The sequence below is a fragment of the Nanorana parkeri genome, unplaced genomic scaffold (assembly GCF_000935625.1).
Source record: "Nanorana parkeri isolate BGI_ZX_2015 unplaced genomic scaffold, ASM93562v1 scaffold252, whole genome shotgun sequence".
NCBI classification, from domain to species: domain Eukaryota; kingdom Metazoa; phylum Chordata; class Amphibia; order Anura; family Dicroglossidae; genus Nanorana; species Nanorana parkeri.
Window position 1 is genome coordinate 767,781 of NW_017306520.1, and position 26,618 is coordinate 794,398.

The 26,618-nt window shown below is 42.1% G+C and overlaps 1 protein-coding gene across 2 annotated transcripts in view; it reads left to right on the top strand.

Moving 5' to 3' along the window:
• Nucleotides 1–26,618, top strand: part of BAK1 (BCL2 antagonist/killer 1) — a 36,182-nt gene that overhangs the window by 1,528 nt on the left and 8,036 nt on the right. For both annotated transcript variants that reach the window (XM_018556780.1, XM_018556779.1), the window contains exons 2-4: nt 14,833–14,919; nt 15,104–15,227; nt 22,427–22,570. In XM_018556780.1, coding sequence (XP_018412282.1) covers nt 14,862–14,919; nt 15,104–15,227; nt 22,427–22,570 — 326 coding nt within the window. In that variant the 5' untranslated portion in view covers nt 14,833–14,861. The remainder of the gene's footprint in view (nt 1–14,832; nt 14,920–15,103; nt 15,228–22,426; nt 22,571–26,618) is intronic.

A 26,618-nucleotide genomic window follows, 5' to 3' on the forward strand; every position in this document is an offset into this window, starting at 1 on the left:
TTTTTTTTTTTTTGCCTCGGGCGCAAAAGGAGCTGGCTACGGCTATGCTCCTGTGGTGCTCGTGCGGCTGTCGGCTGAATGTGTCAGACGCCGCAGAAGGAAAGGGGCCGAACACTTCTCCCAATGTGCAACCTCGGCCACACAAGCACCGCGGGAGGACAGGACGCCGGGGCCTCTAGGACACACTGGAATGCAAGCCAGCCGACTCCCTCCGTTCAGGGGCGGCAGGGGGTGTGGGGTTGTATTGAAGTCATTGGCACCGCAGCCATGCCCCCCGCCCACAGTGCGATCGCCCGCAAAGCCTTATCGTGACTTTGCCCAATCATGCCTCTATGTTTGTACTGAGCCCTGATTGGCACAGTCTTGCACCTGACCTGCGGTCAGGTGCAAGATTGTAGCCAATTACCGTTTCGGACGGCGCAGTGCATTGTGGGATGTCCCATGGTCGAACAAACCGCGGACATCCCATAATGTTCGGTGTTCGGCGAACGCTCGAACATGCTATGTTCGAGTCGAACATAGGTTCGACTCGAACGCGAAGCTCATCCCTAGTGATGAGCAGGCAGCACCATGCTGCTTTGCTTCTTGCACTTTTCTCCTCCCCTACAATCTTGACCTCTGTACATTATATGCTTTGGTGTCCATTACATTGTCCTGACTCTTGCACTTTATACACTATGTTGCTGATTTACATTTTTGTTTTAAATAATCCTTTGTGCCAAGGTTTATGCGTGTCTGTGAAAATAGTACTGTAATTAAGGCATATTTTGTAGGTACAAGGACTGCAACATAGAGTATGTGTGCTGTGTATACAACAAGTAGGCTCAGACTCTACTATTCCTCTTAGCCACTTTCACTGGTAGGTGTGATCTAGACACACCTACTGCTTGATACATGCGTTGCAAAATTGCTTTGCCTCCCGGTGCTTCAGGACTTACACAATCCTAGAAACATCCCTGACCCACATCACATGCGTGCCCTGCCTTTCGTTCTGCTTTTGGCCAGTCCAGTGCAGTGGAGTCCGTTCTTGGTGAGGCATTTCCCTGCCTGCCCCCGTCCCGCCCCCAGCCCACCTCTAACCTGCTCATGCCCCAGCCCACATCCATCCCACCCATGCCCTGCCCCCAACCTGGTCACCCGAGCTGTGTGGAGGAGAGAGGGAGGATGGAGAAGAGAGGAGACAGGGAGGAGCCTCCCTGTCCCTCACTTGCTCTTCACCGGTGAGCAATCGAGGTCGATGTCCTCACTGTTTTTTGTTTCTTTTTTTGATTGGACAGCTTGGACCAATGGCGCTTTGCCATTGGTCCAAGCCATCCACAGAGCTCAAGCATCTAACAGCAAGTAGAGGCTTTTGCAGCTCTTGCCTCACTAAGTTAGGTTGCGCAAAGCAGTGGGGAAGTCCGCTGCTGTGTAACCTAACTTAGCTGTCAAAAGCCAGATGCATCACCCTCTGTAATTAACAGGCAGCACTACGTCCAGGTTACACGTCGGGGAGGCTTTCCCTGCAGTGTAACCTGCTAGAAGCCAGTCTGAATGGAGAAAAAGCTGTCAGCTTCAGATTTGAAGCGGACAGCTTTTTCCTCCAAAGTACTAGGTGAGGCTCTGCCTCACCCGCCTCCCCTGACCGCACGTCCCTGGTCCAGTGTATGAGCGGTGAGCACAAGGAGAACGGCAGAGGCAGAGAACACACAGCATGAAGGTTCCTCAATGTCCCTGCACACTTTTGTGTCCACGTGAAACATGATTGCTGGACCCGGAGCTGCATAGTGATACTGAGACTACTGGGAGTGGAAGCTGCAGAAGATGATCAGGCATGTGCTGACCCTGAATCATGTATAATTAACTGGGGGGGAGGTGTTTTCGCTCTGGTTGTTGGATGACGCTACCTCATTCTGTACAATGCGCTGTGCGTTTCCTATTCCATGCCAGCTCATTCTGTATGCTGCACTGCACATTCCCTATTCTAATCCTGCTCATTCTGTAGGCTGTACCATATTTTCCCTTATCTTGTGCGCCTCATTTTGTACAAAGCGCCCCCAGTGTTTCCTATTCCATTTTTTGATGCAATAAATTGCATTATTTTGTTTGCACTTTTTTTATACCTGGTTACAAAATAGTACTTTCAAATTTATCTAGCACACTGATAAGGACCGCATGTGGGCTCAACCTTCTATTAAAGGGCCACTTGGCTAGGCTATAGTTAGTTTTTTTGTGTGTTTTTGTTACTTAAACTAAGCAGATGTACAAACTATAATGTGAAACCATGAAATGGCAAGATGACAATTGTAGCCAATAATGACAACATCTACTCTCCTCGCAATGCAATATCCTAGCAATTTTACAGCTTAGAAAGGTGCTTGTACACCATATATGGGATCAGGGCAGCCATCAGGGGGGTACAGCAGATACTCATGTAAGTGGCCTGGGGGGCCCGCCTGGGTCCCTTACATGACTATCGGCCGACGGTGAAGGGCAAGGAGGCGAAGGCCAGGCCCTAGCAGTGCAGGGCCCCAGCATTGCAGTTCCAGTGGCTTTGAGACAAGCCCTGTGTTCAGCGGCGTGGGGGTGGGGGGGGGGGCTAAAGCCGTCTAAGGGGCCCTAAAATTTCTGCTGGCTGCCCTGTATGGGATGGTTATATTTTAGGGATAAAACTTGTACATGGACACATTATTATACACACTGTAAACCTAGCTTATGAAATCAGTTTTGTTTTGATGAATTATAAGGGACTGTGGTTGTTTGTGTGGGTTTGCATACTGTGTGTATAATATATTATTTATTTATAATTTTGTGTAGTGACCTGTTTCCAGCTCTCGTATGCAAACGAACAGAGAGAGGACTAGAATAAGGAAGAGTGGGCATGTGCAAATAACTTGTTTGCTTCAGGCATTTTAGTGTGCTACATTGGTGACCAATTGTTATAACTGTGACATTTTAGACATTGCTGCACTTGTTAGAATATGGGTTGTAAAAGCTATACACACCTGAAATCAGGAGTGGGTATGTTTTTTAGATGGAAAACTCACTACATATTTTCCTGTAGTAGATTTCTTTTTCTTTTTTTTTTTTTTTAAGGAAAATTACCATTTTTGTAACCAGAGGTCATTGATGCATAAATGCCAAAATGTAGCAGTGTCAGCGAGCATTGGTTAACTTGACAACAATTCTGATAAATTCTCGTGCCCAGAAAGCTTCCATTTTTTTAAATTTTCTTGCTAATCTTTTAGATAATGTCATCTGTATCTGATAGTTCCACCATTAAATAGATGACACTGCAGATCCCAATGCAGCCTGAAGGTGTCAGCAATCATCTGCAGGCCCAAGGCATTTTTTTGTCGGTGAAGCCTCCAGCCTGCATGCAATCACTATGTCAAAACTGACATAGTGATCACATGATCGGGAACCATGCTGAATTTTATTATTGTTATACAGGATTTATATAGCACTAACAGTTTGCAAAGAGCTTTACAATAGAAAGGAAGACATTACAGTAAGAATACATTTCAAGAGAAGATGGTAAGGTGGGCCCTACTCATGAGAGCTTGCAATCTAAAAGGAAGGAGCAAGTGATCTCAAGGTGGATTGATTCCTGATCTTCAGTGACAGCTGGGATTGACAGACACCGAACACGCAAATAATTGATGGATGTCTCTCACAGGGAGGGATGTTTTTTTAAGTGAACATACAGACAGCTGGCAGGAATAGGGTAAAATTTTAATATTCTTGTCCAGTTAGGAGGTGAGGACTATATGCAAATTCACAAAAAGATGTCAACATTTAAAAAGAGAACATTCTAAACCTTAGGAAACAAAAGTACATGGCTTTAAAACATCTGTTTATGCTGTTTGACAGTCTCAATAGTATATATGTGCGATATAATATAGTAGTTCTAGATGCTGAATTGGCCACTGAGGTAAAAGGATTAGGCCCCTTTCAGATGGGCGCCGTCAGATCAATACACAGAGGATCTATGCAATGATCCCCTGCTGACTGGAAAAGATCTTGCGATGCAGGAAAAAAACTGAAATTGTTGGTCTATGGGGAATCGGATGTAAACGGACACATGTTACATTACCTCCGATCTTGCGTGGTCAGGTCCGTCAAAATGGAACTCTGATCCATTTGTTTTTCTGGATCTGGCCAGAGCCGGGAGTGATCGGATGTAAATGGACACACATCTGTTTAGATCCGGCTGCCCATAGTTTACAATGCCATGTGAAAAGAGCCATAATCTGCATAGCTCTAGCCTAATTCTGGATATGTGATGCAAGTTAAAGAGAGATTTCTCATGTTGGACAAATGAATCGGCTTCGCTGTATACCTGGCTCCTTCCATCACTATCAAGGTAAGATAGCCCTGTGGAGAAGTGAGCTTAGTGTATACATTTCACCCACCTCAATGTTTCTAGGTCACTTGTGAGGCTTTCAGCCCGTGCTTTTATTTCCCTGGAGATTTCCCTGTAGTTATATATTTGACATACACCCAGCAGAGGGTGGGCAACACACAATCAAAGTAGGTCAAAAATGTTTATATGAGATCTTTTGCGATGCAGACAGGATTGTAATTTACACAGTCCACTCCATTTCCCCACCAGATTTCTCTGGTGTTACTTGCTAATTTTGCCCTGAAGGATCGTCCTTTAACCCTTTTGCTTGTATAGACATGCTCAGTTTTTAATGCATGTGGTTAGGATAGTTTTTTTTACCGTTTTTCACATGTACTAATAAAATGTACATTCAGGAATTCAGCTGTCTCCTGCCTCACTGACACTTCTGCCTAAGTAGAAAAAAAAACAGCTTCAGGAGACATGTAAGAATTGGTTTTTTAAAAGTTAAAGGGTAACTTGTGGGTAAAAATATAGGGAGAAAAATTGGACTTACTGCAGCATGAAGTCTAAAAACATAAAACACACAGCTCACACCTATCGTGCTTACTTGTAATCCACATTCGGTGCACGGATAATCCTTGTCTTAAAAACTGCAAAACTGGCACATGATACTCTTTCAAAAAGAATCAAATTTTATTCCACATGCGTCTGTACAAAAACCAACTGCTGACGTGTTTCTGCCTTAGTCATAGCTGGTTATGAACCAACACCAACCCCAGTAGAATAACTCGCCACATAGGGCGGGGAGAATCACTTAGGAACACCTGTATTTAAAGAAGAACTTAGGGCAATTTTTTTTAAATTAACCCTCGCAGTGGGGCTGCCCCCACACTGCAAGGGTTAACTGCTCGTTAGCAGTAAAGTTATACTCGTCTGAAACTTCCTGGAGGGAGCGCTGTGATAGCGGGCCAGCTCGCAGGTCTGGGTGAGTATAACTTATTTTTGCACCTGGATGAAAATGAGCGGTTAACCCTTGCAGTGCAGAAAAAAAAATTGTCCCGAGTTCTTCGTTAATAAACAATCCATGTAAGCACATTAAAACAAAAAACAGGAAAAAAAAGGAATGCACACTTTGAATGGGATAAACTATAACTAAACCTATAATAAAAACCTATAATAACAGTGGGATCGCTAACATCAAAGTATTATATGACAATCACAAATTATTGGAAATATAAACTAGTGACCCAACGATGGTTGAAACCCTGTAGAATCTGAATTTTCAAACAAAAGATCCACAGGGCCTCACAGCAGCCTCCCCACCTCCCCTGGTTCATGCTGTGATGCCTCTGCCAGCCAGTGTAGTGATCCGCACACTAGAATTGACAACCTCGCAGTCTGGAATAATCATAATGCTTGGAAATGGCAAGTGTTCATTGGTCAGTAAGGTCACATGAATGCGCTGGCCAATAGGAAACCCTGCTGATCAATGGGAGCTTGCCCTTTTCAAGCATGAATATGCCAGACTGCGAGGCTGTCGGTTCTAGTGTACAGATCCTACATCAGCTGACGGGGGCATTGCAGTGAGGACTGGGAGAGGTGGGGAGGCTGCTGTGAGTATGCTCAGTTTGTAAAAGGAGAACTTGCTCTCTAATCCTTTGCTGGATAGCACACACCCTTGTGGATCCCTTTAAGTATATGTGGTGTGTGCAGATCGGCAGGTGATGGGTGATTGACATGAATCTCCTCACTGTATGCTTTGATTGGAGATGGATTTACTTCCCCACCTCTGTGTTTCAAAAAAGAAGTGGGGATGATCGTACACAGGGGTGACTTATGGAAGCTCCTTTTATAATGAGGGAAAGACCAGATATCCACACCTCCCAGGTGATTGAGTACAGTGATACATTAGTACCCCCATTTCCACAAAAATGTAAAAGTAAAAAAAACACACCCACATTTAGTTTATTACCCCCAGAAGTAAATCCAACATCAATCAGCGAGGTAATACACATCAGTCATAATGACCTGTTGCCCACTCATCTGTACACACCACACTCCTTCTGCTAAATGACAGATTCCCAGCTGCAGTAATGCCACCGGGAATCATGGGTAATGCCATTGACCAAATTTAGTCAATGACATCACCTGGGGTTCCCAGCAATAAATTTAAATTGCCTGAGCCAGGAATCTATCGTTCAGAGGCTGGAGTGCGATGTGTAAAGAATAGCGGACAACAGGTCATCATGATTGATGTGTATTACCTCGCTGGATGCTGTGATTAACACTGGACTTACATCTACGGACAATATTAAACTTTTATTTTAAAAGCCAATAAGTATGTGTTTTATTAAAGGATTTATAATTGTGTGTCGGGATTTTAAGTCTTTGTTGGGATGGGTTAAGAATATTAATTTACCCTGTACTCATTCCACTGGGAGGAGAAGGACCTGACCTATGAAACAAGGCTGTTAAAATTAAATAGGTTCTCTTTGGAGGTTAGGAGATTAAGGGGGGACATGATTTTCCTGTATAAACTATTCAAGGGCGACAGCAACATTATTAACAAACTGTTTACGGTTAGCTCGGTAACAAAGACCAGAGGGCACAACCAAAAATTGGTGGAAAAAAAATTTCAACACACAATGCGCAAGGGGTTCTTCACAGTTAGAACTGTTAAGGTCTGGAACTCGATGCCGCAGGAAGTGATTTCAGCTAAGGGTGTGGAATCATTCAAGAAACTCCTGGACGAGTTCCTCAGAGATCATAATATACAGGGGTACAGTTACGCCTAAGAGCAAAATCACACATGGACTAATACACACGCACACACCTGCTCAAACATAAATGCATACACACAATAGGTTGGACTTGATGGACTTGTGTCTTTATTCAACCTCAAATACTATGTAACTATGATATCTAGTTGCCCCCTAAATATAAAGTTTAGGGGGCTTCTAGATTCCACTATATTTCCCCCCACCTGCTTTTTGGGGCACATGGAGGTGGGAAATAGACTCTTATGCCTTAACATTGGGGCAAAGGTGCTCTGTAAGGGGATCCTATTCCAAATGTTGGGTTCTTTCTTGTAGTTTTGTTTTTTGCCATTTTATGGGCGCATGTTATTTTAAGGCTTGACATGTTTGGTATCTATTTATGCGACACAACCCCATCTTTTAAACCTTTACCAAAAAAATGGGTATAGTATTCTGTTTCTGTGCACTAAATTTAATTTTAGCCTATTTTATTCTAAAAATATTGGTTTGATAAATTTTTGCGCAAATATTGTGCGACATAAAAAAATTGCAACTAGCATTTTGTATATTCTACAGGGACTCTGCTTTCAGAAAATATATAATTGTTTGGGGATTTTAAGCTGTTTTATAGCCACGAATTCGGATTTTATCATGTGTGTGCAAAAATTAAGAAATGCCAGATGGCAAGTGGTTAATGACTTGGTTGGGCAGAATAAAACTTAACCCTTGCAGTTGAGCTAGCCCTGCACTACAGAGGTTAAGTGCTCGTTTTGGTCTAGGGTGTAAAATAAAAAAAATATATACTCGAACCTTGGACCCACCTGGCTGTTGGCCTCTCTCTGCTCTGGTGGTCTAAGGATCCGTGAGTCATCAAGTCCAATACAGTGTATTAGACGTGATGACTCTGAGGGACATTCCACCGCCAGAGTAGAAGGGAAGAGAGCCTGTGGGGACTGGTCTAGCAGCCAGGTGGGACAGGCAGGGCCGTATTTCCATTTACGGGTACCTGTAGGCTCGAATGGGCATCTGTTTAGCCTGAGTCAGCACCTGTACCTGCTGCGGGACCCGCTGGCTTTCACATATGCAGAGAAGGACCCCGGTGTTACATAATGCGGCCCTAAATGCCTATCCGCATCAGACAGTCGTTTTACAGGGCAGCCTTACACAGCATCGGGGTCCATCCCCTGCATTTGCGGAAGCTGGTGGTACCTGTAGGCGCTGCTGGTCTTGGAGCAGGAGGGTGTATTTTGTGCAGAATGCACTCTCCTTGCTATTGTTGGTGTTGTGTCCAGATACTATTATGCAGAGTAGGTACCTGCACAGTGTCCCTATGGAGGGCAAATGTAGGCACATGCCTACTCTTCCTAATGGTAAATCCGGTCCTGGGGACAGGGGTTGATAGAGGGTTGAGACCATTTAACACTGACCATGGTGCTTATAATGGTCAGCTTTTATCCATTCATGCAAAAGGAAAACTAAAAACTGCGGCTGTAACTGCTTAGAAAGTGTTATCTGGTGTTCATAGTTAATATTTTAGTCAAGTCCATCTAAATATGCTAGTCCTATCTAACACTCGCCTCCCCACAAGTTGACAATGCTGCTGTCCCAAGGGTGACTCTTTTGCTGCTCCATTGAGAGGAGCCACCCTATGACAGAAAGTGCGTTCAGGGGTGTGGAAATTTCTTAAAGCCCCCAAGGACTAAAGCGGGGCCCGATCTACTTGTCCCCCATGACAATCTACTTGTCCTGATACAAATTAAATTTGAACCCAAACCGTATTTAGCAGTGCTAAAAAATGCTTCTCATTGGTCAGCTCCATCAGGTGACCGCGCTGACCAAGGAGTGCTTGCAATTTGTGAGCTAAATTCAGAATACATGGCATAAGGCGGCACTGGACAGAAGTATGGGGTACAGATGGTACATCCGTACTGGCGGACGGGAAGGACCGTTCACCAAAAGGTAAGTATAGTAGGGAGAGAGAGGGGGGCCAGATTTATGCGGGTAATTCCATTTTACCAAATTACTTGAGGAAGTTAATTTACCCTTTAGGCTAGTGCAGATATGGCGTGATCCTGGGACATGCGTTTCAATGGGTTACATCCGTGTAACCCATCCTGTCCTGTCCATGCAGGGCGGCTTATGGCCGCGTAGTCCCATGGAGAAGGACAGGGGCTGCGTACTAACCACACGCAGCACCTGTCCTTCCCGGGAGCTGCCCGATACATCCATGCACACAGCACGGAGCTGTACGTGCCGGCCAATTCTCGTGTGAATGAGGCCTAAAGCTGCAATATGTTAAATCTTTTGTTTTTGGGTTCAAAAGTAAATCTGCACTGATGATCTGTGCTGTCAGGGGCATTCTGACCCTGCACAGATTATCAGCGCAGTGGGTAGATTTATTTTTTATGTTTTACAACATTGTTGCTATCTGCCAAAGGCATTCATCAGCACTGGCCAACCTTTAGAGCCCATTCACACTGTTGCAATGTGTTAATCACACGGATAAATAAACTAGTTAGATCAGCACTTGGTCTAGGTTAATGTTTGGGTCAATGTCAGTTTCAGTGTGTTGGGGTAGGATAAAAAACAAAACAAAATGTGCACTATAGTTTGTGGGTCCTACTATTGATAGAAACAATACATATGAGCTTATCAAATGCTGTTTGCAGAGCAATACTGCCACTAGATGGAGCTGATGAGCATCCTGGGCACCATCTAGTGGTCATATTGCCATACGGCGTTTGCCCAGATATATGCTGGGTGGAAATTTTATACCTCAGCCCCATAATGATTATGAACACACATGTTATTCCCTTGCACATCAGGAGTAGGGGAATTTATTTTTTTATATTGGTTGTGGGTCATGGTAATGGCAAAAATATATACATTTTTTTTAAACCACGTTTTCACTCAAGTTTCAAAAGTGGAGCTGACAGATCAGCAGGTAAAACAGTTATCTGCATTGCAAGCCTGAATCATTCAAACAGGGACTATAGTGCTTTTTGCAAAGGTTTTTATTATTGCACAGAATGGTATGTCCCATCGTGTGTATGAAAAAAGTATATCATGTAGTGCTACAAGAGAACAGGTTTATCTACTTTCTAACAACAGCGATAACTAAAGGTAGCATGCTTGCCCGTGCATGTCAATAATTTTATTGTGTGTTAAAAATGCATTTCTATGGGGATTCCAGATATAATGGATTTGTCATTATATCCATTTGCATTGTGGCTGCTGGAGAACTGAGATGGATTGCGAACGGAACTCGGCTATTGCAAAAATCAATTACAATAGATTCTGAGAATCGCTGCTAATGGAAACATTGTAAAAAGTTTCACATACCTTTTAAATGTAATGTTGTCTCAATAATAAAGACTTATAGTTTCCTGTGCTCTCAACTAAAAGTATTTATGCATTTAACCATAGGCTGATTTCCTCTCTCTCTATACCCATCCAAGTGGGGTTCGAGCGTGCAATCATAATTAGAGTGTAATGAACAGGACCCTCCTAATCCCCTTGTATGGAATTGTATTGTAACTGTACTGTCTCTTTTTTATTTTGTAAAGTGTTGTGCAAACTGTTGGTGCTATATAATTCAATAATAATTAAAGAAAAAAAAAAAACCTCTTTCGAAAGAAACAGTGCAGTGAATATAGAAAATGTGAAATCCGCGCTTGTGGAAGAAGCCGGTGTCAAAGCACAGTGCAGTGCAGTGAATGCATCAAATTACTTAATGGCAATAGTTTTGTACATTCCCCACCCATTCTTTAGTCTTAAAAGAGAACTATGGGGTAAACTTTGTATCCCATAGTTCTCTCAAGGGTCACGGGAGGACATATACTAACGTCCCCCCGTGACCCAAAGCCTAGTATATAGCGAGCTACAGCTCGCTATATGCTGAGAGTGTTGCAGCCGGGGCGAATCTTGACAATACTGTCGAGATCCACCCAGCTAGCTGATTGACAGCTGGCTCTACCTATGTACAGGCAGAGCCAGCTGTGCCCACCACCTTCCCCATTCTTTCCTCCACTCAGGGCTGGAGGATCGGGGAGGGGGGAATCCCTGTGGTGAGCCCTGACTGAGAGTCACCTCTCTGCAGGGAGAGGATCGGGAAGTGAGCGAGCGACGGTAAGTGTTCACTCACTTCCCTATCAACACGTGACAGTTTCATTGTCACACGTCGGCTCTAACTATGAGGATGAGTGAAAATCACTCACCTCAATAGTTCTCTTTTTAAGCTAGCAACAAGTAATGCATATGGAAAGATATAATCAAGGTAGGGATGAAGTTTGAGTTTGCCACTACTATGGGTTCGTGGGGATTGCCCCGGGATTCTCAAAGTTTGCAAATCAAAACATTTTGCCCAAAAACATTGAAGTTTGCTGGAAGAAATAAGGAAGAATCTAGAATGCAGTGCATAGACCTTGTTTCATCAGCCATATTGTCACCGTGTGTTGGTGCTGCTAGGGAAAGTTGACAATTATGTGTAGGGAAAGATGTTTTTTTGGATGGGAACATGTCACCCGTTGCAGTGCCTGGCTTCCCTTGCCTTTATAACATAGCTTGCTTATTAGCCCTACAAATGGATAGAAATAAATAATATTTTCGCTGCATAGACTTTTGCAAACTTTGAGCAAGATCTGCGACACTCGTCGCCAACTAAACCGATGCAAATTTGCTCTACATCATTCTGTGTTCCCAGTAACGCAAACAATTGAGATCTGCCTACAGTTACAATATTCAGATTGCAAAACAAAGTTACAGAACAAGATCGTTACTGTATGAATCCGAGATGTTTGTTGCAAAATCAGAATATTTCAAAGTTTCGATGAGGGAGGGGAATATTTTCTGGATACAAATGTGCTGGATTACAAATGTATTTATATAGTATAGTAAAACAGCAAAACCCTAAGGGTGATTTAAACATAAGTATTAGCTTAATATTTGAAGTAGCAGCACCTGTCCATTCCATTTCATGTAAGGACCTGATTGCAACATAATATCAGTTAATTTCAATGGGCACTTTTCTGGGAGCGAGGTGGGGGGGGTTAATGGAGAGCCACATAGTGCATATATATAAATTAAGATAAGACAGGAGCTTGTTGCTTGTTGGGCAAACTCACCGGCCCAAGTGGCTCCGTCGGCTAACGAAGGGGAGGGGGTAGGAGTCCGGTGACGTCATCGACATTGACGTCACCGGACTCCTCCTCCTTCCCTTCGTTAGCCAACGGAGCCACTTGGGGAAGGGGGGAGGAGTCAGTTGACTTCGATGTCTGTGACGTCACCGGATCTCTGACGGGACTCCCGAAAGCCGGCAGAGAGGTGTCTTTTTATTTTCGATCAAAAGAATTTTATATTGATCAAAAAGTTTAACGGTTAATCGAGGAATTAATCGTTCATTTCCCCAGCCCTAAAAAAAATAGATCCTATTAATACCTAAAGCATCTAATAAAATAGTTATGATTTAACTGTGAGTGGTACAAAGGGTTTACTAAATGAATCTAATCCATTCCCCTCTTTATAAGATGTAAAATGCATACACTGCCTGGCCCCTCCAAAATAATTAATCACACACTCTAATATTTCATCAGGTTTAGCTTTGATTATAACACACATTCAATAAGCTTATGCAATGTAACAACATTTATTTCCATCCAGAGTTGCATTAAATTTTCATCAAAATCCTGTAGTTATGATGGGAGAGTGGGACCACTGCGTAGTCTTCTCCAGCACATCCCAGGATTCTCAATGTGGTGGCCAATCCATGTGTGAAAATGATGTCTCATGCTCCCTGAATCACTCTTTCACAATTTAAACCTGATGAATCCTGGCATTGTCATCTTGCAATATGTCTGTGCCATCAGGGAAGAAAAAAATCAATTGATGGAAAAACCTGCTCATTCAGGTAGGCAGCTGACCTCATTTTGTGGGCCCATAATGTAGCTGAACCTAGTAATTATCCAATGGCAGGCTTGTACCTATTTGCTGAGCTAAATCCAAGTGGTGGCCAGGCAGTGTGTTTTATTTATGCTATGAAATAATAAAATGCTGTTTTGTTCATTTTTCTCAGTAAAAACAGTTAAATGGTATGGCCTCGATTTCTACTAATAAATTATTTTATTGTATTGGGCATTGAATTACAAGTTGTGTGATGGCTTCTAGAGGAATGTCATTCCGGACCTGCATTACTTCAGTCCTTAAGTATGTCTAGCCTGGTGTGCTCTCACAATAATGGCTCTTCCAGACATAGTCTAATGATGCTTGGTATTATCGTGCTAAAAGGTCAATATCACTTATGCTCATAGATATGTTGCACTACGATGCCCTCCACTACAGCTAATCAAGACCGTTTGTTGTATTCAGCGAACATTTAAAAGATCATAGCATGAAAGGATAAGTAAGCCTTCGGACATTGGCATTATTTGTTTTTCTTTTTTTCAGAACATTTTCCGCAAACAGCAAATATCTGACCTTACCAGATTCACAGTTTCACTTCCTGGGAGCTAAACTGAAAGCATAAAACAATGTTATGTTTCTTCCCATCCCCCATGTAATAGAGTTGAACAAAGGCAGACATGTTTAAGGTTCAGGGACAAAATGTGTGTTATTTGCAGGATTAAAGTTTAAAGTTCACGACCGCGGACGTACCTAGTACATCGGTGGCAGCAAGGCCCTGTAAACAGACGCCGCCGGGACTCTTTACCTTTGTAAAGCCGGCTGTCGGCTTTACTATAGAAGCGATTCTGGGGCTCGGCTGCCGCCAGATCATTTCTATGGCCCGGTAAAGTGCCTGCCCCTGCTGTGTTTTCCAGGGTCAGTTGCCCGTCCTGCGGGCCTGGGACTGGCATGTCGGGTGCCGGCAGAAAGCTGGGGAGGAGAGCAGCGAATATCCGCTCGCCTTTCTCCCCCCATTCTATGGGACCAGGATCGACGCGGATTGCATCACTTCTGGTCCCTGAGCTGTCATTGCTCGGCTCCTGAAGCGATTTGCACTTCAATAGCTTATTTAAAGTTGAAAGGTGATATTAGGGGTCTTTTGGACCCCAATATCATGTTAAAGAGGACCTGTCACTGACAATTTGCTATCACATGGGGGCTCGTAAGCACATGGGGGCACTGTCACCGGGCCCCGGCCTCCTCCTCCACTGCTGCCTCCTGACCAGGCCCCCCACTTCCCGGGCCCTATAGCGACTACGTGGGTCGATATGGCTGTAGTTACGCCACTACATGCCAGCATTCAGGAAAGTGTGAAATGCAGGCCTGTGTGTGGACTTACATTGTGATGTATGAGTATAGCAAAGTTTGGATAGCGGTCTCTTCCCTCCCTTATAAATCTGCTCCTATTTATAGCAGAAAAAAGATACCTCCATCTGCTCTTTGCTAGACACTGCAATGTTACTCCATACTGCAGCCTGCATTTCACGTACTATTCTTTGCCATGGTATGGCAGGTGTCCTAGGGAGTTCTCTCTGAACTCCATGATAAGAAGAGATGCTGGTCATGATATTGACGGGTCATATGATTGGGCTCTACTTTGGAGTCCTAAAGCAAGCTGAGCCCAATACACACATGTAGTTATACATGTGTAGTATTTTGTTTTTTTTTATTTAAGCCATATTACCTTTAAAACCAAATCAGCAATAACTGATGTCATGTATTTAGCCTCATATATTTGCTTTAATATTTTTTACTTGCTGTCAGAAAGATAAGTGTATTTCAGAAAATGAATTGCTATTTTTTTCATTGTAGGATCACACTGACCCCTCTGTCTATCAATCATGGCAACTGGAGGCAGAGAAGATACAACAGATAACGCAGCTGTACTAGAAGCAGAAGGTAAGCCACCTGTAAATAAAGATACAAAGTAGGATGCCAATTTATTATGTGCAGTAGTAAATGGTGTTGTTGCTTGTGGTTCCATCATACTGATGGTGGAAAACCTCCTTCAATTTTACCAAGATACTACAGCTTTCATATAATATTTGAAAATGTGGGATTTTTTTTTTTTACTCTCTTACAGAAGAGGAGGTGAGTCAACAAACAGAAGGAATATTCCTGAGTTATGCCTTTCATATCTCTCAGCTTAGGACAGAAGATGAAGATTCCAGACCTCTTGAAATTGAAGATGCCAGACAAATAAACAGGTAAAAGCTTTTTTTAATACCATAAGACCAAAAAGTCTCAAAATACCTGGAATTTATGTTAAGGACAGCATGGGAAATTAAGTGATAAAATGTATAAAGTGGGGATGCACCGATACCGGGTTTTCGGTATCGGGTACGCCAAAACCGAGTACCGATACCTGTGCTTCCACTGGCATGAAGCCGGCTTCCCGGGCTATCAGGAAGCCGGGCAGCGGGTAATAACATGTCACCCGGCTTCCTGATTGTCCGGGAAGATGGCTCCATGTTGTTTAGCCAGCTCGATTGTGATTGGCCGGTAAGCCGGCTTCCCAGCCAATCAGCAAGAGCCGGCTTCCCGGCCAATCAGGAAGCTGGGGGGCTGGTTATTACTCGCCACCCGGCTTCCTGATTGGCCGGGAAGCCGGGTCCATGTTCCACTATGGCACTGCCGGTCAGAGAACTGCTGGTCAGAGGAGATCTCCCTCTGACCAGAAGTTCCGGTATCGCGGAAAGGTATTTTGAGCGTATGTAAAAACTCAAATGTGCCGATGAAAGTCAACAGGTTCTCCAAAAAGTTTATGCATTATACTAGGGATGCACCGATACTAGGTGTAGGGCCAAAGACCCCAAAAAATGGCATGAACAAGATCAGATAATTAACTCAGAAGATTGAGCTTCCGTAGAATTTGAAATTTTAAACTCAAAGTCCAAAATATAAGCAACCTCTGATGTGACCAATTAAAGGAGAACTAAAGGATGAGTGATTTACACTCATCCTCATACTTAGAGCCGACGTGTGAGATTGAAACTGTCACATGTCGACTCTATAGATCAGGAAGTGAGCGAACACATAACGTCGCTCGCTCACTTGTCAGTCACCGCTCCCCCTCCGATCCTTCAGCTCTGACTGGAGGAACAGACGGGGCAGGGGGTGAGCACAGCTGGCTCTGCCTCTCGATATGCAGAGGCTGCTGTCAATCAGCCAGCTGGGTGGATCTTGACAGTATTGTCAGGATCCGTCCCGGCTGCAACGCTCTCAGTATATAGCGAGCTGAGCTTTGGGTCACAGGAGTAGGTTAGTATATGCTCTCCAGGACCCTAAAGGGAACTAAGGGATAAAAAGGTTACTCCATAGTTCTCTTTTAACTCTTTCAAGCTACAAGAATATAATCAGCCCAGTTATTATCTGATTGCCTCGTATTGTACCATTCAGAAAAAGTGTATCCTGGGATTGTTAAATGGAGAAGTCATAATGGGTAGCAGTAAGATGAACACATAGATTGTTGCATAGAAAAGAAGGATATCTGAGGATGCCTTCCAGATCCAGATCTAGAGGCGAGTACTTATGTGGTCAGTGCAATCTAGTCAGAGTCTCCATGTTAGGGACTGGAAATTTCCAATGTATTTATTTTATTACAGGTATTTATATAGAGCCGGCAATTTTACGCAGGGCTTGCAGTGCACATTCACATAAGTCCCTGCCCTCAAGGAGCTTACAATCTAAGGTCTCTATCTTACATGCATACATACAGGGACAATTTGGAGCCAATTAACCTTCCAGCATGTCTTTGGAGTGTGGTAGGAAACCGGAATACCCGGAGAAAACCCACGCAAGCACAGGGAGAACATGCAATCTCCTTACAGATAGTGTCCTGACTGGGATTTGAGCCGGGGATCCTGAGTTCTGCAAAGCAGGAGTGCTAGCCACAACACCACTTCCTGAAAGCAAGAGTAAGTAAGAACCAGCAATATAGGGAGAATAGAATAGAACGATGTGTAAACAGACATCTTTGCTTAAAACGTTGCAAAGCGTTTTTATGGCTAGTGAAGAATGCCACCTCCAGTAGAGCAACGTCAATCTTCCCAAGAGGAAAGTTCAGAAATTATTCAAATGAAAAAAGGTATAGAACTAGTATACTCGTCCTTCAGATGGGAAAGAAAACACTCCTTGCAAGCATTGAGTTTGGTCATGCTTGCCTTTTAGGATGGGTTTTAGGTGGTGATCCAATTTTTTTTTTTTATGTGGAGCTCGATTGTAGCGACTGGTCAGTATCCAGGTGAAGGTCAAGGCCCAAGTCCCGGAAGCAATCATAGAGTTGTGACCATGTGAAGGCTTGGAGATGGCAATTCAGATTAAAGTAGATGATTTTAAAGGGAATCCTCCACCTATAACAAATATGTGGATAGAGGACAGTTAGGTAGGGTTTAAGTGCTTTACATGTGAGTATGGTAGACTCTGCTAAATCAGCAAATAGCTAGTATTTATGTTCCTATAGGAAAAATGTATCTTTGCTACATGCTGCTGAAGTATACATTCTTTAGTCTTGTAGAAATGAAATTTAACCGCAATATCCCTTGATGGTCTATCTATGGAACTCAAAGGCTCTCTGGATTCAGTCTATTTCCAGCCTGCTTGGAGGAATGTCCAATGCCTGGACTGTGTCCTGTTGATCTGTAATGAATTTGGGCAATCCACAAATCCTCTGATTGGTGCAATGCCATCCTATTCTCACTGCATTAAAAGATGAAGCAATTCCAGATAACAATGTGGCTAAAATTGTTTAGTCCATTAGCACCAAAGGAATAAATAAGGTTGTATTGGTGCTCTGGTCTGTGGCTAAGTGATACGGCAGGACCGGTCAGCTGACTCTTGGCTGCTTAGCACTCTATGTGACTTTGTTTTGGCTAAATACTAAAGCTGGTCATATATTGTAATATTTGCTTCGTTCAACCTGCTGGCTGAAATAAGAAAATATATTTGAGATTCTTCCATTAATGCTTACGAGGTAATTGGCTGCCAGCGTTCTATCACTTCTCCAGACCCGTGAGATTTCTGGACTTTCGGGGGCATGTGAAGGGAGTCCAGAAATCTCACATGCTACTGCGCATGTGCGGGTCCAGAAATTTTACAGACCCATTGTTACATAGTAGGTGAGGTTAAATAAAGACACAGGCCCATCAGGTTCAACCTATATGGTTTTTTGTGTGTATGTGTATGAATGATCCTCAGAATTTCAATAACCCTGTATGTTTTGGTATTTGAGGAACTCATCCAAGTGTTTTTTGGAGCAGTTTATGTTTCCCGCTGATACAGCTATCGGTGGAAGTGAATTCCCCATCTTTACCACTCTCAAAGTAAAATGCAGTTTAAGTATATGCAGTTTACGATTATACCTCCTCCCCTCCAACTTCTTATTGTGCCCTCGTGTCTTCCTCACTGTACTTAGCTTAAAGGAGAACTATGACATGAGTGATTTCCACTCACGTCATAGTTCTAAGCCGACCTGTGACAATGAGACTGTCACAGGTCGGCTCAGTAGATCGGGAGGTGAGGGAAAACATACCGGGTTCCCTCACCTCTCGATCCTGTCACGGCTATCTGCCGTGACAGGGGGAGGGGCTGGATTCCCCTCTCCCCGCTCCGATCTGCCAGCGCTGACTGACGGAACGGACGGGGGAGGGTACAGCTGGCTCTGCCTCTAGATAGGCAGAGCCAGCTGTCACTCACGCAGCTGGGCGGATCCCGTCATCTAAGTCGGGATCCGCTCCAGGTGCGGCGTCTCAGTATACCGCGAGCTGTAGCTCACGGTATACTGAGCTTAGGGTAACGGGAGGACGCTAGTTTGTGTCCTCCCGTTACCCCAAGGAGAACTATGGGGAAAAACACTGACCCCATAGTTCTCCTTTAAGTAGTGCGTTTCCAATACCGCAGTCTCCACTGATGAGTTGTCGCCTCTTAAGCACCTTTTTTCTAAGTTGTAAAGAGAAATATAATTTTGCCCATCCCATGAATTAATCCCTCCTTTTCATGCGAGATAATATACTATTTGCTTTATTAGTTGCAGCTTGGCACTGCATGCTATTACTGTGTCTGTGGTCTATAAGGGCCCCAGGATCCTTCTCATCTCTGTTTTCCCCAGTGAAACCCTGACTAAGGTCTATTCAGCATGCATGTTCGGAACTCCCAAGTACATTAATTTACATTTATCTAGATCAAAGCTCATCTGCCATATAGTTGACGCTTCTCAAATTTTATCGAGGTCTTGCTGCAAGGATTCTATGTCAAGTTGCGATCTTACTTCCTTGCAGAACTTTGTATAGTCAGCAAACACTGACAGTGAGCTATTTATTCTAACCTCAATGTCATTTATGAACAAGATAAACAGAATTGTCCCCAAAACTGAACCCTGGGGCACTTCACTCACCACTTCGGACCATTTTGAGAATGTACCATTTAACCCTACCCTCTGGATGCAGTCCTGCCACCAGTTTTCTACCCGTGTGCATATTGGTTCTTCATTGCCCATCGCCTTAGTTTGTATACTAACCATTTGTGTGGTACTGTGTCAAACGCCTTTGCAAAGTCCAGAAAGACTAAATCAACTGTCCACATTACAACTTACTTCCTCATAGAATGTTAACAGATTTGTCTGGCAAGAACAGCCTTTCAGAAATCCGTGTTGGTTCTTGCTTATGGTGCTATTCACACATGCAAACTTTTCAATATAGTCCCTGACCATTCCCTCAAAAACCTTGCATATTACTCATGTAAGACTGACTGGCCTGTAGTTACCTGATACACATCTTGAACCTTTCTTGAATATCAGCACCACATTCGCTTTCCTTCAGTCCTCTGGTACCTCTCCCGTCCTCAATGTGTCGTTAAAAACAATTTGCTGGCAATAACCAGACTCAGTTCTCTGAGGACCCTTGGATGCAAGCCATCTGGTCCCGGAGATTTATTTGTGTTTAGCTTTTCAAGCCTCTTTCTTACCTCTGCCTCAGTTAGCCACTGGGCTTTGTCTAGTCCATTATTAGAATAGTTTTTACTTTGTTTATCATACCAATCCCGTTCATCAGTAAAAACAGAAGAGAAGAAAGTATTCAATTCCTCTGCCTTCTCCTTGTCACTTGTGGCCAGCTTACCCTGCTGGTCCTTTATGGGCCTATGTGATCTGTCTTTACCTTTTTACTATTTATGTATTTATAGAATTTCTGGGATTACTTTTACTCTCTATAGCTATTTGTTCTTCATAGCTTATTTTTGCTGCCCTAATAGCATGTATGCATTTCTTGGTACAATCCTTGTAGTACTTGAATGCATTTGATGACCCTTCTATCTTATACATTTTAAAGGCCAAGTTTTTTTTCTCATTTATTAATCTTTTTCTTTTTTAATCTTCTCTAGAATGCATCCACCCTGGTTTAACTCTTTTGCCTTTTAAATTTGCTAGTTAGTGGTATACATTGGCGAACATTGTTATTTAATATGGCCTTATACCATTCCCATTTGTCCTCCATTTCCATTGTTTGGAAGATTACATCTCAATCGATCTAGTTTAATAAGGATCGCAGTTTGCTAAAGTTTGCCTTTTTTAATTTTAGTGCTCTCTTTTGTTCCTACCCTTTTCTGTTCCCCCAAAAGGACAGTAATCTGATTATATCACTCTTACCCAAGTTGTCCTTTTCATCCAGATCTGTTATTAGCTCTTTATTATTAGCAATTAGTAAGTCCAGTAGAGCATTATCTCTAGTTGGTGTTTCCACCATATTTGACCCATGTAATTGTCTTGTAGACAATGTGCGTGATGACGGGCCTTTGATGATCGAGCGGTTCCATTGTTATAACACAATCCCACGGGTCCAAACATTTTACAGCCACATGTCTTGGCATATAATGTTAATTTAAAAAAATAGTAATAAAATCTAAATAATATAGAACAATAAAGGCAGTAAAATGTCTGGACCCCCTAGAGTGCATCATACACTATAGGTGGAGTATATTTGGGGGAGTCAATGATGGAGAAAGATCTAGGTGTTATGGAAGACCATAGACTCGATAATAGCATGCAATGTCAAGCCGCAGTTTCTAAAGCAAACAAAATACTTTCTTGTATTAAAAGAGGTCTAGACTCCAGAGATAGACATAATCCTGCCCCTGTACAAAGCATTAGTAAGACCTCATCTGGAATATGCAGTTCAGTTTTGGGCACCAGATCACAAAAAGGAAGTTGTGGAACTGGAGAAAGTGCAGAGAAGGGCAACTAAACTCATAAGAGGCATGGAGGAGCTCAGCTATGAGGAAAGATTAGCTTACCTGAATTTGTTCTCTCTGGAGAAGAGGAGATTAAGGGGGGACAGGATCACCATGTATAAATACATAAATGGTCCATATAAAGAGCTTGTTGCCAAATTATTCACTTTAAGGTCACTACAAAGGACAAAGGGGCACTCTTTGCATCTGGAGGAAAATAAGTTTAACCTTTGCATACGGAAAGGATTCTTCACAGTTAGAGCTGTGAAAATGTGGAATAGACTCCCCCAGGAGCTAGTTCTAGCTAGCTCAGTTAATTGATTAAAAAAAATCTGGATGTATTCCTAAATGCACAGAATTTTACTGGATATTGAGTTCTTATAGGTATATTAGGCATCAAAGATTGTTGATCCAGGGAATATCTGATTGCCTTATGGGATCAGGAAGGAATTTTTTCCCCCTGTTGGAGCAAATTGAACTGTGCTTTATAGGGTTTTTTTGCCTTCCTCTGGATCAACAGGGGGTAATTGTGGGCATAGCGTTCTATTTAGGCTTTGGTTTTTTTTCTTTCATATCTCTATAGGTTGAACTTGATGGACTTGTGTCTTTTTTCAACCTGACTAATTATGTAACTATGGATTGTGTTATAAGAATGCATCAGCCTGTGAGATTTCTGGACTCCCTTCACACGCCCCCAGAAGTCCAGAAATCTCATGGGTCCAGAGAAGTTTTACAACACTGGCTCTGTTCGTTCAAGGATTTTCCCAACCAGCTACTTCGATTAGCTGATTGAGGGATGGCTGACAAAAGGGTGCCAGCAGCGGCACCTACTGCAAAGTTCAGCTGGTTCATCAAGAACCAGCCAAAATTCGTATCATGTATGGCCAGCTTAAGGGTTGGTTAATTAAAACTAGAGAAAGAAAAGATTAAAGCTGAAACCTCATTGGTTGCTATTGGTAACAACCCCAGTGTTCTCCATTTTTTCCAGTTTTAACCAACCAACCCCCACATATTTTCTAGGATAAAGTTTTTAGAAAGCTCTAAACTGGATTTTATGGAATGAAAAGCTTGATATTACTGTATATTTAACCCTTGGATCTGAATGACTTGGCTGTTTTTTCCTGCATAGTAAAATGAAGATAACACTTTTTTTTTTAACCCAAAAGTAATCTCTGTCTTTCCATAGCCATATAGACAAAGTGGGACAACAGCTGGCATTGATTGGAGATGACTTGAATAAGCGTTATGAGGAATTATTTGATGGCTTTCTGAACAACCTGAATCCTAACTTGGATAATGCTTATGACTACTTCAAAAAGATTGCTTCCAGGTACTGACAAAAAAGAACTGTTATCTAGCTTTATTATATTTTACATTATGTGATTCCTACATTTAAACATGGTTTATTTCCATTTAAGTTAGAATATATTATCATGGTTCCTTGTATGACTGATTAACAAAGTGTTGGATATTGCTTAGATGCATCTGGTTACCATAGCTGGTATAATCAAGTGATGTGCATGGATGTGACACTGTTTGACCTTTTATTAAAGCAATTCCAGAAAACGTGAAGCAGGAGAAATTATACTTTTTATCCAGCATACACTGCAACTGGGATCTGATCTATTTATAAAACTGTTCTAAAATGGTTAACCACTCATGTATCGTAAATGTTCTTTTTTTTTTTTTTTTTTTTCTTTCAAGTGTAAATGGTCTTTTAATTTGCTTGCTCCTCAAGCATGAAAAATGTTTATGGAAGATTTACTTTGCTATATTTGTAAAAAAGGTAAAATCATTACTCACCTTAATAGTGCTGTAAATTCATTATCCATTTCTAAATAATAATGTTGTAATGCATTATATTTAAAGCTAAACTCCAAAGAAAAAAAGCTGAACATAGGCAGAGTACACAAGACAACTCTGAATTTCTCACAGGATTAACAGAGTTAATTTTGCACTTATAACAGAGATATAAGAAATATATATGATATATTTAACAGACCAAAGTTCGAACCTAACAAAGTTAGGACACCCTGTGTTTGGACAGTGATGGAGTAGCAACAGACTGATGAGGTCATCTCCCTACACTACTCTTATTCTGTCAGCATCTTCCATATCAGCACATGTGAATTCAGGACTTCCAGTTGATCCCTTGTGTTACCCTTCCTTCTTCCAGTGCTGCTGTACAGGGTATCACAGCAGACGAAAATTAAGTCAAATTCAGGTTTTTTACTAGTTGCATTAAGCAAAATACATTTCACGATTTTGTTAAATGCATGATTGTGTGTTTTTGGTGTTTTAATATCTGCCTGAAGTTCAGCTTTAATGAAGGTAAAACTGAAAGTAGTATAATTTCACCACTTGTTACAACTTTTGTATGCCATTTAACCATACGTGATATAAAAACTGGCAAGTAAAGTAATATGGAAAATGTAAAGTGCAGCATAATACAAAGTCAGGATTTGAATGCATTTTTATAAATAGGCTCCAGAAAGTCCACTCCGTTTACCCTATGGATGTTCCACTGGCTATGTAACTTCCCCTTTCTCTCTCCTTGATGTATCACCAATCCGATTTAAACTTCCAGCACAAGGCTGAATTAATTGGTAGCAGTGCTGAAGTTACTCCTCTCAGACTTTGATATATCAGGCTTTCTGTGTGTAAGAGACAGAAAGGACCCTGTAGTGGGTATGTTTGGGAATACGTCTCCTGCATTACACATGGATAAGCAACGGGGTTCCCAGATCACCAATAAAAGTTTGTGGTTGAACTAGGTGTGCTACAGCTGTGCCTAAGTATAAAGTTAAAGCACTGAACAGTTGTATCTGTAAAAATAAGTCAAGGCAACTGGGCTTGCTGTATTTTTCTTAAGAAATACAGCAAGTCCAGTTGCCTTGACTTATTTTTTACAGATATACCATGACCTGGATGAATGAGAACCTTCACAGACACTGAACAGTTGTGTTCCTTGTATGCATTTCAGGACCTATTATTAATTTTGGCTTGAGTACACTTCTGTAGCGTTTTATTGAAGAGAAGTCACCAATAATAAGTATACAAGCTTAAAGGTTATAACTCCCCACAAAATATGTGTACCTGTATCAGAGCTGGATGTGAGATAGATCTGTCTTCTCCAAACAGATTTGAGCTCCCAGTATTATGTGTATGATGAGGACTACTGTAACTACCTCTCACATCGATAGGCTCTGGAAGCCAATGCAACCACAAGAATAACACATAGTTCCTTCTGATTCCTCTTCTACTCAGTGGTGGGTGGCAGCCTAAGCCCCAGGCGCGTACCCTCTCTGCACATTGTGAATATACAAAGGCTGGTAGAAATGGTACTATTTTCTTCTATTTTCTACAAATATGACATATTCTGAAACAAATATGCAGCTCCTTCAAATCTAACATTTACAGTAAATGTGTTGTTCCAAGAAAGCAAACAAAGAAAACCAAGAACTATAGCTTCATATTGTATAGCTGGCACCACTCTTGCTAATGCTTTAGCAGTCATTTCAGTTTTTTTAATAACATATTTTCAATACCACAGATTAGACTGTTTCCAGAACTCCAAGGCCCCCCACATAAAAACATTTTTAGAAAGTCAACCCCTGCTAATAATGAATTTTTGGCTTAAAATATAATAAGTCACTTTATCATAAAGTACAAATATACCCAAATGACAAAACATACAATGCAAACATCATTTAAAAATAATGCATACTACACTAAAGAGTTCATCATTTCATAAACATTAATATATTCTACCTAGTGATCCTGCCAGCGAAGGCTGCCAACACTATAACATTTTATTGCAGTTGATTCTCCAGACACTGCCTGCAGTCTACAAATTTTGATAGCACTACCCATAGCTCCAATAAGTTGTTGTTTTTTGCTCCGAGTCCATTCCTTCATTCTCATCATTTCCAAGCCCTGATGTGTGCTCTCAAAATGTGTTGGCTGTTTGATCAACACAATTATTAAACTTTTTATATGGACCTTAACATCCGTTTTGGTCTGGCACTCTTCTGTTTTCTGTCCTTGAGTTGCTCCCAGTACCTCCTACTGGAGACTGCATCTTTGAGCTGCCTAACCATAAGCTAATGAGCTGCCTACTAATCCAGTAGGGTCTATCATAAAGAATAGCACGAGACTCCACCCAGCACCTCTGAAATATTCTCATCAGGGAGTAAGCGTTGTCAGTCTAGGATGAGAATGTGTTACTGCCAGCATCACAAGAAGAAAATAAAGAAAAAAAGCCTGAAAAAAAAATGAATGTTAGCCATCACAGCTAAATACTGTCAAGCTGCAGTATATTCCATTGTTGACTTTGGGTATAGATGTACAATAACCAAACAAGAACAAGCCAGCTTCCAAGACCGTTTTTTTTGCTTTACATTTCACATTCACCCCCCCCCAAAAAAAGTACTTCAGCCTTAAGTTGATGTATTGTCTTGCCATTGCCTGAATAACCCTGGAACTGCAAACCCCTGCTCTAGTTGATGTAGCCCTTGACATTGATTTTCTAAAGTAGTAGAGATTGTCAACTTTTAAAACTGAATGGTAGTAAATAAGGTGACGTTGTGTTAATCATGAGCAAGCAAATAATATATTTTTCTTTCCAAAAAATATGCTTTTGTTAGCACATGATTGATACTTATAATTTGACACTGTGGAATCCAGTCAACCCACATAATAAAGTGAGACCCAACTGTCTTAATCCTCACAATTGTAAATACAGAATTGTATTTTAAATAATACCAGCGGAAATAATTTATTCTAGTAAGAATAAACTGATGCTTATGCACAAAAAAGGTACATGATTAAAATCCGTAACAAATAATGAAATGGTTACAGTGTTTCTATTACTATGGAGCATATTCCATAGGCAAAGCAAAATGTACAATGACAGTAACTCATGGAAACCAGTGAAATTATTCTTCCACTGATCTGACTGCATTAAACTGAAATACAACGTATAGTGTATGGGCAGCTTAATTTCCTGCTACTGGTTACTGCACTTTGTCATTGCTCTTTTCTTTGCTTTACTAAAGAATTAAAGGAGAACTATGGGGTAAGTGAATTACACTCATACCCATAGTTAGAGCCGATGTGTGAGTTTCAAACTCGCATATCGGCTCTATTGATCGGGAAGTGAGCGCAAAACATGCCGCCGCTCACTCACTTTCCTATCATCTCCCTACAGAGAGTGGTGACTGTCGTCGTCCCCCCCCGATCCTTCAGCACTGACTGGAGGGATGGATGAGGGAAGGGGCAAGCATAGCTGGCTCCGCCTCTAGATAAGTAGAGCCCGCTGTCAAATAGCCAGTGGGGTGGATTTTGACAATATTGTCAGGATCTGTCCCGACTGCGAT